The 14,398-nt window shown below is 49.7% G+C and overlaps 1 protein-coding gene across 6 annotated transcripts in view; it reads right to left on the bottom strand.

Moving 5' to 3' along the window:
* Positions 1-14,398, bottom strand: part of LOC144721724 (uncharacterized) — a 26,576-nt gene extending 12,178 nt beyond the window's left edge. The window contains exons 1-10 of one of the 6 annotated variants that reach the window (XM_078599596.1): positions 14,290-14,398; positions 12,782-12,875; positions 11,923-12,151; positions 11,223-11,379; positions 10,192-10,327; positions 8,435-9,992; positions 7,525-7,681; positions 5,170-6,810; positions 4,716-4,849; positions 974-2,414 (exon numbers count right to left, since the gene is read on the bottom strand). In XM_078599596.1, the coding sequence (XP_078455722.1) occupies positions 974-2,414; positions 4,716-4,849; positions 5,170-6,810; positions 7,525-7,681; positions 8,435-9,992; positions 10,192-10,327; positions 11,223-11,379; positions 11,923-12,138 (5,440 nt within the window). In that variant the 5' untranslated portion in view covers positions 12,139-12,151; positions 12,782-12,875; positions 14,290-14,398. The remainder of the gene's footprint in view (positions 1-973; positions 2,415-4,715; positions 4,850-5,169; positions 6,811-7,524; positions 7,682-8,434; positions 9,993-10,191; positions 10,328-11,222; positions 11,380-11,922; positions 12,152-12,781; positions 12,876-14,289) is intronic. The other 5 variants (XM_078599594.1, XM_078599600.1, XM_078599598.1 and 2 more) reach the window with 5 other exon arrangements.

The following is a 14,398-nucleotide window of genomic DNA, read 5'->3' as shown; positions in this document are numbered from 1 at the left end:
TACTTAACAAACCACCGGTCATTTTTATCAATGTATACATGAAAATAAACAGTGGCAGTTGTGTTTCTATAAAAACAGAAACAAGCATTATCACCCATACAAAAGCTGTGTGTACACAGTTGTCAAATAATCCAAGGTGCTCTTCACAAAGAAAAAAAAAAGCCACCACGGCAACATTATGGATAAGCTGCTTTTGCAAAATTCACCTTGCGTAAGGCAGCGTTCCTCAAAACTCCATTTCGGCTAAGTGGCATTTGTGGCAGTCGAGTGGCCATAACGCGACGAGCGATCGCCGAGATAGAGCACCGGCGGGGCGCGAGCGGCGGTGGTGACGAGTGGGCTTCGCGGCTCGTTAATCCATCGAATTTCCACGTTCAAGTGGCCTTGTTCTTGGGACGCGCTGTACGATTACTGCCTAATGGACGGTAAACGGCTGCCTTGATGACTGCAACACGTACGTATATTGCATAAGATAAAGCAACAACAAAAAAACATGCTCCTCTTAATCATGAGAAAAAAAGTGCCTTTCTGCAACGTGAAAGACATTGTGAGTCGAAGAATTCCTAAATATTTGGCCAGGAACATCGGAATGAGCCTCGAGGCTTTCTCGGTAGATTTTCTCCTTGTGATGTTGGGTAAATTCTTATTCTCATTTCAGAATTCATCAGGTAAAATAAGAAAATCCACACAGAGCGCAAAAAATCTAACTTCATATTGAGCAGTACTCACTCCTACAGACATCTAACTGTCCTGTCACCGATTGTCTCACGCACATTCAAGCTCTCATTTGAGCAGAATCCACTGACCCGGCCTCCAATGTCACTGGACTACAGTGATGTGCCACTGCACCTGGTCAAAAAATCAGTTCGTTCAAACGAGCTAAGACAGCACTGCTCTCAAGTAAATACAAGAATTGCTCAATCACAGGAAGTCGACTCACATGTGCTCTTAAGATCACAGTGTGCTACTTTACCGGCCGTGCCCTGTGCAGATGCTGAAGACACGAAGGTGAAGGAAAAGCTGAGGGGATTGCCTTGTCCGTGCGTCACCGGGGGATGCGAGCCTTCGTGAGTGCTGTAGAAGGGCTGCACTGCCGGGCAGGCGTGCTGATGGGAACGAGTGTCTTCCTGCCCTGCAGTCGCCCTCAATTGGAGTGTTTGAGCCTCGGAGCCTCGGAACCCTGACGGACTCGCACGCCCCCGTGCACCTTGCGCTATCACTCCACTGAGATGACTATCACTGCCATTGTCGTTGTTGTTGCCGGTGACAATGGCGGTGGAGGAAGCCGGAAGAGAAGACGATGGTGTCGATGTGGGTGGCAATGAGTGCCCAGCCTTGGCTGGCGACAGTTTAATGTGCATGTGAGTGAGGGCTGAGCGGGCAGATAAGCGAGAGGGGCCATGGTCTGAATAACCCGGCTTGTCCTCACCACTCAGTGGAACAGGAATTTGCAAATCTTTCGATGGGGCAGTATTGGCAACCATCAAATATTCAACTCCGGGCTCCGCTTGCAACCCTGCCGGTTGTTCATAATGCACGGGGGTGTGAACGAGTGATGCCCGTGACGACGGCTGGTTTTCTGAAGGCACCGCGGAGACCTGCGTCTGGGCAGCGATCACCGTAGACGGAGACGGACTGCGGGTGGAAGGCGACGAATCTCCACGCTTCCGAGATGTGAAGGTGATGGATGAGATGGGCCTCCTATATTCATGCCCTTCAGGTGGTGTCTTCTCGCCAGCCATTCCCATCACGTCTATTAGCTCCGCTCTAAACACCTTGTCATTCGAATGTCCCGAATCCGAAATCTCATTGGTTCCACGGTGAAGGTCGGGCACGCTGCCCAGCGTGGCAGCCCTGAAGCGGCGGTCCGTCACCCAGTCCTCGTACGAAGCACTTCGGTCCCCATCCGTCAACCCGACGGACCTCTCCGAGGCCCTGCTCCGATCTTCAGGCAGCCGATCCGGGAGCCTGCAACTGCCCCGACGGCTCTGGTCTGCCCGGCGTCCTGCAGCGCTCTTCTCAGGCAGCTTGGATGGGCTCTGTTCCTCGAGGAGAGGCTGCTCTCCAGATATGCCACCCCTCAGGCCCGTGCGATCAGAGACCCTCGACTGAGACCATTGCTGGGAAGGAAGCTGCTCTCCAGGCAAGGGTTGGCGGGGAGGGTCTGGCAGGGTCGGCTGCTGCTGCTGCCCGGGTGCAACTCTCGCCAACCCCACACTCGAGTCGAAAGGCTCGTCTGACAGACGCTGGAGCTGGCTCGCGATGCGGAGGCGGGCTCGCTGCAAGACGTTCAGCGGTTCCGGCTCAATAACGCTGAGATCCAGAGACGCCAAGCGCTGGGATCCGGACGCCTCGGACAGGATGTGAGAAACCCGGGTGAGGGTAACGCTCTCTGACTCCGAGTCTGTCTCACTCTGTAAAACACGAAGCAGAAAAACGCCTTGAGTGAGACTGTGAGAACACTCTGAATATATAAGTCAGTGAAATTTGTGTTGCACCTTCTGCCTTTTGTTTTGTGAACACATGAAAAATGTAATCAGACTGTCGAACGGAGAGCACATCAAATAGACACGAGCTTCATACAGCACCGAGCCTGTACTTTTTTTACGTGAAAACTCTCTGCTGTAAAAAACAGTTTTAGAGATATAAAACCAGTTATAGAGATATAAAACCAGTTTTACTTTAGGGAACTTGCGCAGCTTTTTAAAAATGCACGCCAGATGAAGGGTACATTCATGTCCAAACCTGCGCAAGCGTACTCCCGGTATTTGCAGCGATACATATACTTTCGGATCACCGATACATACGAATGTGAGTTAGGAATACCTGCACGGAGCCAAGAGAGACCGTTGCTGATAGGGGGCTGTCCAGATACGCGAGTGACAGGTGTTGCTAACAACCAAAGCATGTTTCTATGTGCAAACACCAACGTCAAACAACGCCGTTTGTCGACGGACGCCGTTGACGAGTTCAAAAACACATTTTACGTTTAACAATTAAAGAGAAGTGCACGCACGCACGCCGCGCCACTTAAGCGATGTGAGGTTGTTTAAAAAAAGCGATTTCTATTGTTTATTAATATTCTAGTTTCACCCTGCAGGCACAAAACCAAAGAGTCAAACATGTAAAGATGCTTGATATGAAAATATCCGAAATATGCATCAAAGTGACAAGCGTGAAGCACAATTCCTTTTAGTACACAGCGTAAAGGAATATTTTGTACAAACATTATGAGATTTTGAGCGCTCTTTAGCAGCTCCGAACCTATGACAAATTTGAAAATGAGGTTTAGCTATTTGAAGTCACAGTGAACAAAACTCCTTACATTTTCAACGCCTCAACCTGCACAATTGTTGGCAATAGTTGAGCCAATGTCCAAAGTCTGACAATTCATTATTTCCTTTATGAGCATCACATTAGTTATTTCTAAATTGCCTGCAATGATTTACCTACCATTGCTCGCACCTCCAATAAGAACGAGTGGCTACGTACGGTGTGCAAAGAAGTTCAACATACATACCTCTCAATTTATTTTCTATTCATACATTCCTGCAGGATCCTATTCCTAAACAAATCAGGAATTAATGTGTTCAGTGTTTCCCTTTTGCACCAAGTATTGCAATTCCCCACAAAGCAGAAAATACTTTTCAGCAGAAGGATCGCCACACAAAACCATAAGTGCCACAAAACCATAAGGGACATTTGAAACCTCAAGGATTTAGTATTTTAGGAAAAAAAGCATCACACAGACCCGAGTCCCCAACCCACTCTACCACCAAATTACTCCCTACATGAACTCGCTATGTAAAGGTACCAAGTGTTAGGAATGGCTGTACAACTCTCACAAAGCAAACAGTAGCTGGCATTGCAGTCAAAAAAACACAATGTCAAGGCTGGCGTGACAGTGGCAGACACACAGAGCATTCTTCAGCGCTATTGCGGAATTACTTATTAGACAAAGCACTAAATGACTACGGGTTGTGCAATACAAGAACGTCATCAGCGAAACATGGGGCAGGGCTATAAATGTTAAATAGACTTTAACTTTGCATCGCATGAAAGCTATGTTGCACGTTGGAGGTTGGAAACGGTTGCATGTTAAACAGCTCAGTGCACCTATTGCGATGCTATCAGGCAGTTACGCTTATCAATGGTTTAAGTGCTTGTTCTAACTTTCAATCTTTCAGCCAGTTTTGTTAATCAATCCATGACTTCACATCACCATGGGGAAACACAGCGCTCCAGATGTTGAAAATCACTTTCATGCCAACATCCAGCTCTTCATGACGACTGACTCCATTAACCAAACCTCATTATCCCCGCTCAGATTCTACTTTAATGCAGTCTATTGGATTAGTTCTAACTTTCAATAATAAATATTACCAATACTTAAGTACAAATACTGAAGGAAATTGGCTAATCAAGCCCAAGTGACGCACTGCTCATTTGAGGAGTGCGCCACTGACAGCCCAAAGCCAGTCATGAATATTCCACATTCCTATGGAAGAAGCCAACAGGACAACCATCATTGACCTCCCACAATGTGGTACTAAAAACCCCAACAACGCAGGGTAAATAATGACCTGGGTTGACCCCTAATCTGGATTTCTACTCGCAACCTTGCAATAGTTCAGCACTAAACCAACCGGTCTTATTGAAGTATTCTCCAACACAAGTGAACCTGTCTAACAGTGCACATGATAACCGCGGCACACCTGCTCGTGCTGGCCGTGTCCCGTCGTGAAGGGGGACCTCAGGTCCCCTCTCTGCATGGACGAGGGCTCTCCATGCGAGCTCCTCCAGGCGGGGTCGGCACCGTCTCTCTCCAGCTTCAACTTCGTCGGCAGCTCTGAGGTGCAAGGGGGTTTGGGGGGGTGTGGATTAGCCACAAATGCAGAAGCATAAACTTATAAATTATAACAAATAACTTCGTACATTTGGGATTCACATCATTCTTATAGAGCAAGGCTATCACGAAGGTGCCATGTTTCATAGTCTGAAGTAGTTTCAGTTAGGGGGAGATGTTAGTATGTGGAATCCCAATTGAGTAATTTTCATGTACCACGTACCTTATAAATTGCTGGTATTTGTATAAACACACATAAAAAAATTTTGTTACATGAAATAGGTATTGACGTTAGTGAAATGTCAAGAAACCAAAATGAACACCTCTTGCTCTTTGCTCCTCCTCATCCGGGCTCCTGTAGATGCCCTCGGACAAATTGTCAGGTGAGTTGTCGCTCAAAAGCACTGCCAGTCTCTGCACCACTGACTCCATGCTCACTGCGTCAGCCTCACTCCGGAGCCTCCCTGGCGCGATGTCTGCATGGATCTGTGATGGTGGTAGTGGCTGCCCGAAGCCTACACTCATATCCCCTCCAGTAGCCCTGCCCTGACGCGAAGGCAGGCCGGTGTGCTCATGAATCTGTGACGGTGGCGGTGCCGTTCCCACTGAGGGACTTGCACTCCTCGGCAGGCCGCCCGCACCTTGCCTGCGCCTCTCAGTAGGGCCGGCGTCAACGCTCCCGTCCGAGTCTTCCTGTGGATCGGCATGCTCCGCCGCGCCCCGCAGGATTGCGCGCACCCTCGCCATCACGTCGTCATCGTCCCCGCCCTCGTTGCCGTAGCCGGACCTCGGGGCGTCCGTCCCGCTCTGCAGAGGCCGCGCCTGTGGTTCCACGTCAGCGCGGGAGGACCTGCCAGACGAGCTGCTCTTGTCATCGTGCGAGGGATTCGACGGTGCCCTCTGCGGCCGAGGGGTGATGCCGGTGGTGGCTCCACTGCAGCCTTCGGGCTCGTGTCTGGCCGAGCCTGGTATGGTTTGACGCTCAACGTCCTGCTCACTCTTCCCAGCAGAATGAAGATCTAATTTGGGCTGTACGAATGGACTTGACACGTCGCGAGCTTTAGCTGCCCCCTTTGCTACACCCGGTCTGGGATGCTCTACGCTGCCACGATCATCCTGGCCAAGTGGAAAGTAAGACGATTGATAATGTTGCTCCGTCGGGGGAATCTTACCAGTAAATGTGCTGGTTTTGTCAAACTCAGCTTTTCCATCTAAAATTACTGCACGGTCAACCTCGGGCTGAAGCTCATGGCTGTTGCTTGGCCCTGTCCTGCCATCTGTGCGCAGTGATTTTAGAATGTCTTGTTCGTTGCTTTCACACGAAGCATCGAAGGTGCTGTGATCATAAGTCCCCGCGTCCCGTAACAGTTTCTGAATTCCCAGCACAGTCTTCGTTCCAATCATCGAATCACTCACTTGGCTCTCCGCCGGCTCCGTGGACTGGCTGCCAGGCCAGGTTTCCCCCTGAGCATCACTGCCCTTGTCTTCAGAAAAATATCCAACGTGAGCACGGTAGGAGGGCTTTTCAAATTCTGAACTCTTGGCTGGGCCAGAGTAACCAGCGAGGCCAATGCTCCCAAATTCACACACACGGTCCTGTAGCCTCGAAGGCGTACTGCTTAGGTCGCCCCTTCGGTTGTCCAGATCCTCCATGCTCAGCACAGTGTCCGCTTCACGTTCAGAACACGCAGGAGGCCTCACTCTCACGGACTGCTCGACCTCTTGCTGCGAGTGTCCCTTAGCTACGTCATCCAGTAACAGGAGATAGGAGCGACTCTTTCCAGACCCTTCCGGTGACTCCCCAGGAGCTGCTTCAGAGTCTTCATTGGTGGCTCTGGCCTGAGACCTTGTGAGAGAGGACGACAAGCGGAGGGAGGAGTCGGAATCCAAGACGAGGGAAGTGCTTTGGCCAAGTTCTGAGCGTAGGCTGTAGCCAGAGCCTCTGCCCAGTGACCCATCAGCACCTGTAAAAACAACAACACGCAACAGGATTTGTTTTTCTATTTCAGTGGCTATATCGGTTGACGCTGTCAAGAAAATCAAGTAATCTCCCTGCTAAGACAACCTTGGGGTGGCTCTCATCTCTCTTTGCGTTCCTAAGTGAGCAGTAGATACTCATTTCTATGAGGAGTATCTGCTAAGTCAGGACAAGCAATGCTGACTTCCCCTAAAGTGATAGCAATTGTATTGAGAATAGAGGGACAATTACGCTGAGCTGACATCTCATGGAGGTTTCAACTTGCAATTTGCCGATGATACCCCGCACCTCCAAATAGCACGGTTGGCTACATACGGTGCGCACCACACCGCCAAGTATAGACACTGTATATTACAAGGGGTAAAATTATCTCACCAAACATAAGTCTACATATTAGCCATTTTATTTTAAAAAGGCAATTTCCCAATACCTTTGGCTTACTAATTATATTCTTTCCTATTTTCTTTTGTTTTGTATGGCCATAGGAAGAGCAACTGAGAGATTGAGTTCCAAGTGATTTAGCCATTCAATTGCTTTGTCTATTTTAAAGTCGATGTTTTTTGCATTTTAAGGCAGTGTCAAAGGTGACCGTGGCAGGGCGTTCCATTCCTCCTCTAGTCGGCAGCACCAGGGCCCCAGCGCAAATCGTATCCACGCGCCACACCGCTTCCCCCTGCCATGATGGGACCGCGCCGCGTACCGTTAGACGCCGCGCCGTCAGATGCCGAGCTGAGCCCAAAATCCTTGACGGTGGTGAGCTCCGAGGGGGAGTAGTCACGCTCACACAGAGGGCCCCGGCCGTCTGGCATTCCCGTCATGGACGGCGGCTGCTCGATGCCCAGGTTCCGTAAGTAAACCTGAGACACGGTGGCAGGGGTGGGCGCCGATAGCCCAACAATGAAAACACAAACTCGTGTATGGATGTCGAGTTTGTTAGCACGGATTGCATTCTGTCCGAACTTTAGGGAGGACATTTAATACCAAAGTTGTGTGTCCTGTACCGATGCTGTGCATTATATGCTGACTCCAAATGCCACACAAAGCAGACTCATAGTCCGGCTAGAAACATTTGTCTCACTCCTCTTATAACTCTCAAGATGTTGCACTTGGTTTCGTTCTGTTTCCCTCGAGCGTTCTAAATGAATATCTAAAACGGCATAAGTTTGACAAATATGTCTTACTTTACTCTTTGGTTCTTTCGGTAAAGTCACGTAGGTAGAAAAAATAATAGATCACGACGTTTCGATCGCTACTGACAGTAGCTTTCCCTCTCTCACCTGAAGACGGTCGCTTGTGTTGTGATCGAAACGTCGTGATCTATTATTTATTCTACCTACGCGACTTTATCGAAAGAACCAAAGAGTATGGATTCCTGCAGTCACGAAAGCTGCAAATCAAGAATGTCTTGCTTTAGCTTGTCGAGTGTTATGAATTTACAAAGAATGCTAAAATCATAAATATGCATTTGTTTTGATGAGTAAGTGAGCTAGGGAGAGAGTAGGTAAGTAGTAATTGAGGGTGTTTACTAAACCTGTGATTCATAAACGATTGAGTGAGCAAGTGAGTGGTGAGTAATTCAGTGAGTATTGGTGTGTGAGCGAAACCCGTACAGGGATGCGCTGCTCTATGTCGAACTCCTGGTTGCCCGTGCCGTAGCCAGTGCTGGTCCACGGTGGCGTGTAGTTGTCCACCTCGAGGCTGGCTTGCGATCGTGCCGTTGACAGAGCCGGGGTTTGATTCCCAGTCTGGCTAGGACCGCAGGAACGCGCGGAGACCAAAGCATCCACATCCTGCTCCGCAGAGATGTCACCGAGCTGGCCCAATGAGAAAGCCCCCACAGTCGACAGGGCCTGGGAGAAGTAGCCGCGTGCCAGTGGGGACGAGCGACTGTTGCCAGAGGCCTCGACGGCTTCCGCATCTGCACCGTCGATGTTTGCGTCATCAGGTTCGGCCCCGCTCGGCACACTTCGCTCCGAGCGCTCTTCACGGCGGCTCTCGTTGGGGTCACCGCTGGCGATCAGCAACGACCCCTCCAACCAAGAGTCGGTGACACAGGTGGTCCTCGAAAAGCTGGCAGCTAAAGCCATCGTCTTATAGCGCAAGCTGGCGCGTGAGCCATCTCTTGGACTGTGTTTCATGACATCGCTACGATCGTAAATCTGGCCCCAGTGCCTGTTGGTGTCACAATCGGATGAGTTCACCTGTGGGAATGACTCACTGTTTCCCTCGGGAACATAGCCCTGCACCGGCATGCTCGCACCTCGCAAGACGAGATGTTTTATGGCAGATATCTGCCTTTCGTCTTCCTCAGTCAGCAACACCGGATCCATGGTGCCTATTAAACTGGGGGAGTCCGTATCGCTGTCTGCGTTACCCCCGATGACGTTCCGCGTGAGAGATCCGGCTTCGCTGGTGGATCCGACCTGGGTGCTGGAAAACCGGCAGCCAGTGTCATCCACTCCAGCTTTTGACAGTTCAGCGCCAACACAGGATAGTGCAAGTAAGGCGTCATCAGCTGGAGGTTCTTCCTGACCCAGGTACGCAAACCTTGTTGCCTGCAAGTACCGCTCCCTCTGCATGCCCGCTTGATTTTGAACGCCACCGCGTGACTCTTCGGATGCCGAGCTGCTGGGTTTATCGTCCATCGGAGCTCGTGACGGACCCGCAATGCCACGCGACGATGACGGCGACTCTTCCTCCCGCCACTCGCTCTCCTGAGATGGCTCCTCTGGCAGCCCAGGGAGACGCTCTGTGTCCTCCTCCGGCTGGCGGTCATCGAAACTCGTGCCCGCAATGGGGTGTTGGGACAGGGATAACTCGGCGTGCATGCTGGAGCACGACCCTGGCAGCTTGGTATGCTCTGAGAGGTGACCTCTGGGGCTCCACTCCGTACTGTCAGTGCCAGGTGAGATGGCGTGCTGTGTTAGGGAACAGAAGACCGAGCTGTCTGCTTCACCGTACGCACTCCAGCTAGCTTGGAGCTCATGGGCAGATGGGCGACACTGCGATACAGCTGACGGGTGCCGGGACGTGGTGAGTCTGGCACTCTCCGGGAAACGCAACTCTTTGACTGCCTCCACGCTCGGGGAATCGCTCAGTGACATTTTCTCCACTTCACGATTGGTTGAGTAGCCTTCGAAAGTGAAGTCTGTGCTTGCAATGCTCTCCCTGCAAGAGAACAAGATGAGAATCAAGTACAACCTGCATTACTAGTCCTGTATGATGTGAAATGATGTAAATGTGTGTCTGTGTGTGTGCGTATGCATCATGCCAGCCTTAATGCATGCTTAACAACTACTGCCATGACAGTCTATTAGAACAAGAGTGATCTCTGTGTGCGGGTTGTATGAGGACGAGGGATGATTACCGCAGGCAAGTAAACTCCAACTCGGAATGCCGCTGCTGCACCGAGCGCTGCACCAGGGCGGAACCGACAGCACCGTCCCCATCCAGCGCCGTCACCAGCAGAGGCAGCACTGGCGACAGAAGACTGTCCTGCTCCTCTGCAAGTAACAAACCAGGTTATGTTTCCATTTAAGAGCTTTCGTGACTGCAGGGATTCATCTTCTTGGTTCTTTCGGTAAAGTCACGTAGAAAGGAAATAATAAAATAATACATTCCTTTGTCAAGGCGCCCTTCCTCCTCTAACACCGCTTAAATATACGCTGCCAAGCTTGGTGGTGTTCATGCAGACACTGTCTTTCCGACAGACCTGTTCTTCACCTGAGAACGGCTGCTTGCTTTGTAGCCGAAACGTCGTGAGAATTGTATTTTATTATGTTGTATTATTATTTTATTAATTCCCTTCTACGTGACTTTACCGAAAGAACCAAGAAGATGAAACCAGGTTATGTATGACCGGGCAAGAGCCACTGAGAATAAAATGCATCTTCTGCAAGACCACTGAATGAGGAGTGTACTGACAGTGTATTCAAAATGTGGCCATATTTAGGATAATTGCGTTATTCGAGTTGTGCATTGGTGCCCTTGATCCAAGGGTGGCAGTTCACATCCCATGACAGGGGCTGTCTCCAATATGCTAGGGTGATACAGGAAAAAAGCACATGGCTCACAATGGTTTGGAGTGGGCTTGGCCCATCCTCCCTCATGCAATAATAACGCATCACTTTGTGGGAAGTCAACAACAGTGGTAGTAATATAGTGCAACTGGTTACTGCCATGGGAATGTGCAGATTCCACCAATGGTTCAGGAATGCCAAAAGAGACGAGCAACGGCTAAAGCATGGGGACACTTTAACTTGTGAGTGCTTATTAAGAGTGTGCACGGTCTCCGCTGGAAATTTACAAAATGTGATCACAATTGCATAAGGGACTGGTGGTGTTCACAGGAGTCCTGCACTGGCCCTGGATAACAGACTCCCCCTGCCTCAGTCTCACCGAGTTGAGCACTGCTCACTGGATGAGCAGGCCAGGAGCCCTGGCTCATGGCCACAGCTTGGCCACTGGTCAAGAAGCTGTCTCTCTCTGCAACAGTCTTCTCCTCTCCGTTGCTCGTGTCGGCTTCCATCTCCAGTGGGAACCAAACATCAGAGCGCTGGTGCAGATGCATGGACACAAACACACACAGAGACATACGCGTACAACTCATTACATTTCATCTGGCTGGCTGGCATCATTAGAGCGTCTGACTCGCAATGAGAATGTTGCGTTTTCTATCACAGAGATCGACTCAAACCATCAACTCCCTAACAGTGATCAATTATGCAACCTTTTCATTCATTAGAAACTGGCACCCACCACAGGAATGTAAAATCGCTTAGACGGCCAATGAAGATAAGTGCTAATCGGCGTTCATTCAAGCAATGACACGCCTTGAACTGACAATTGTAAAACCTATGCATTTAAAAAATGTGTTTTAAACATAAAACATTGAATTGTCAGATGAAATGTGTATCGTAAATGCTGTTGCTGCTGCTTCTGATGACAGAAGATAAAAAGCAAAATAACGAGGCCGCTGACCAAACGCATTTCGCCTTAATTCATCAACAGCATGTCCGAGCTGTGACAAAGGACATCTTTCTACCACAAACGCACATGCCGGGCAGACCGCACGACTCACATCGTCAGCACCGGTTACCTGGCAGGCGCTGCGTGCAATGGTCTCGCCCAGGGACAGGCCACTGGTGTTCGACGCGAAGGTGTCGCTGGTGCTGCTCGTTTGTTCGCTGCCACCCCTTGGGCTGGGGCGAGTCCTTCCCACAGCGTCCTGCCTGTCCGACCCCTCCTTCTTCTCTTCATCCTCCTCCGCTTCCCCCCCGTACAAATGGCCAGGCACTTCCAACCCACTCGCCATGGCTCGTGGGGCTCTAAGCAGGAGAAGAACACAAGCCGTAACGGCAAGCTCTAGCGCATCAATGTTAACATACAGTACAGCCATTTAAATTTGCTGACCCACCCATACTGGACATCTGTGAAAAAGAGCTTTGCAGCTCACCGAATTCCTACAGTATCAATAATATATTTTAATTCTGAATCTGTACATACAATTCGGATATAAATAGCATCTAAACGTGAACGGTATTTATATTATAGAGAAGTAGTCGTCAGTCGTAGAAAAAGACAAAGTCTTGAGCCTGGACTTAAAGCGTGGCACAGAGAGCCGAGCCGAATGGGATTCAGACTGGGGCGTCAGGGAATAACACGAGTAATAAGACTCCAGTCATTCACCATTGGGAACTACGGGAACAGAAATAAAATTTCTATTTAAAAAAAACCTTGCAGGGAAAATCCACACAAGTTTTGGGGCACAGATAAGTTCACAATCCTACTTGCTGTCCCGCCTACTGGCGTCCACTCATTCTCAAGTGCCAGCGCCTTTCCTCCTCCGCGTATTCAGCAATCTAGCGACGTCCTCGTGCCAAGAAGGAAATAAATCTCCGCCTTTTGCACAGCTGATGATGAATGAGAGGCACTCGTCAATAATTCACGGGGCTCACCCAGCCACCCTACCCCGTGTGTTGTCACGGCTCAAGAGCCCTTGGAGCCGGTGACAGTTGCAGGGATTTCTCCTTCTGCTGCTGCTCTTGCTGCCTGCCAGAAGAGCGCAGGACACACACACACCATGTCCATCACAGACGACCCTTGCCAGTGAACTCTGTTAAATCACCTGAAACGTTAAGTTCTTCTACCAGTTTTTGTTGTTGTTACCGCTAACGTATGTTAGAGGGGGAAATACCATTATTAATATACTGCAGGAGAGGCAACGAATATGCCTTAAATGTGGTGCCAATATTACAGAATGCAATAAAGTTCCGTAACTACGAAGTGATGTATATGTCTACTGCTAGATGAGGGCCCTTCCCACACGATGCCGGTCGTGTTGGTTATTTGACCATACTTCACCAAGGTGGTCAATGTGGGGAACCGTAGGCGTGGGAGCATAGAAGTCCAGTACAACAAGTGCGCCTTGTTGCTCTGCCCTCTGCTGCCCCGCAGCAGCCTATAGCAGCTGTTACGCAGTGTTTACCCATCCAAGCATCTCATCCAGGCTCAACCCCTTGCTTAGCTTGCGAGACGGGGCCAGCGTCTCGACCCGATTCGATCGCAGGCAGAAGCAAGGAATAATTCACTAAAAAATATTTCAAAAATAGTGGAGATATTGAACCAATGCATTATAATAATATCGTGCTGCGTTACGATACCCAAACTATCCGTACGCGAAGCAGGAGCTGTCTGTAGTCTTCTACTCTGGTATGGCAAGGTGGTTTAACACTTAGTAGGCTAAGTATCATCCATAACACAGGGTTTGTGTTGGGGTTAGATCGCGTAAATACAAATGTTGTGTCGTTAAATTCCGCCACCACCCGACATGGCCGATATTAGTAAGGTTTGTCACGTAAACAAAACGTGTAAATTCGCGACAAGTACACAACACCGGTGTGTTGGAGAGCAAATCGACAACAAAATACAGTACAATCCGAGTCCGACGTTTCGCCAGTAATTACAACGAGCTCACTCAGGCGGCAGCCAGATCTTTGGAGAAAAGTACAGAACACCGGTGTGTTGTACTACCCAACAATAAGAACGCCTGTATTGTGGATTTGCAGCTTTATACGCGATGTTAATATACTGTGTATATATGTGTGTGTGGAGGTGATTAAGCAATTGGGTTCATGTTGGATGACGTTGGTGGAACGGCAACGCGATTGCCGCTGTAATCGATTTCGTGTTACGTCGTCGCAATACTGACGCGTGGTAATGTAGCATTGCACGTCGATGCTGCAGCAGTGAACAACAGATACGTGCTGTAGTAGTAGCAGCAGTAACAACAACAACAATGAATAATAATACATAATAATGCGTTTAGCCGTGTTCTTGCACTCGGGTGGAAACGCGAGATTCGCTACTCGCGGTCTGCTTCACCGCAGCTGCGTGCAGCACAACACGGGCACCGGCATTGCAGCGACAGCGGACAAGAACAATAATAACAACAACAAATATTCACATCGCTGACGACGATGATGATGATGAGGGGAGAATTGTCGCGGGGTCGTCGTTAAGCGCAGCTCGTGATGCCCTGGGGCCCCGGAACGCGCATAGCAGCAACGGCTCTC

This window comes from Lampetra planeri, chromosome 12 (assembly GCF_965212315.1).
Source record: "Lampetra planeri chromosome 12, kcLamPlan1.2.h2, whole genome shotgun sequence".
In the NCBI taxonomy this organism is placed as follows: domain Eukaryota; kingdom Metazoa; phylum Chordata; class Hyperoartia; order Petromyzontiformes; family Petromyzontidae; genus Lampetra; species Lampetra planeri.
The sequence above is the reverse complement of the archived record's forward strand: the minus strand, read 5'-3'. Positions and strand labels throughout refer to the sequence as shown.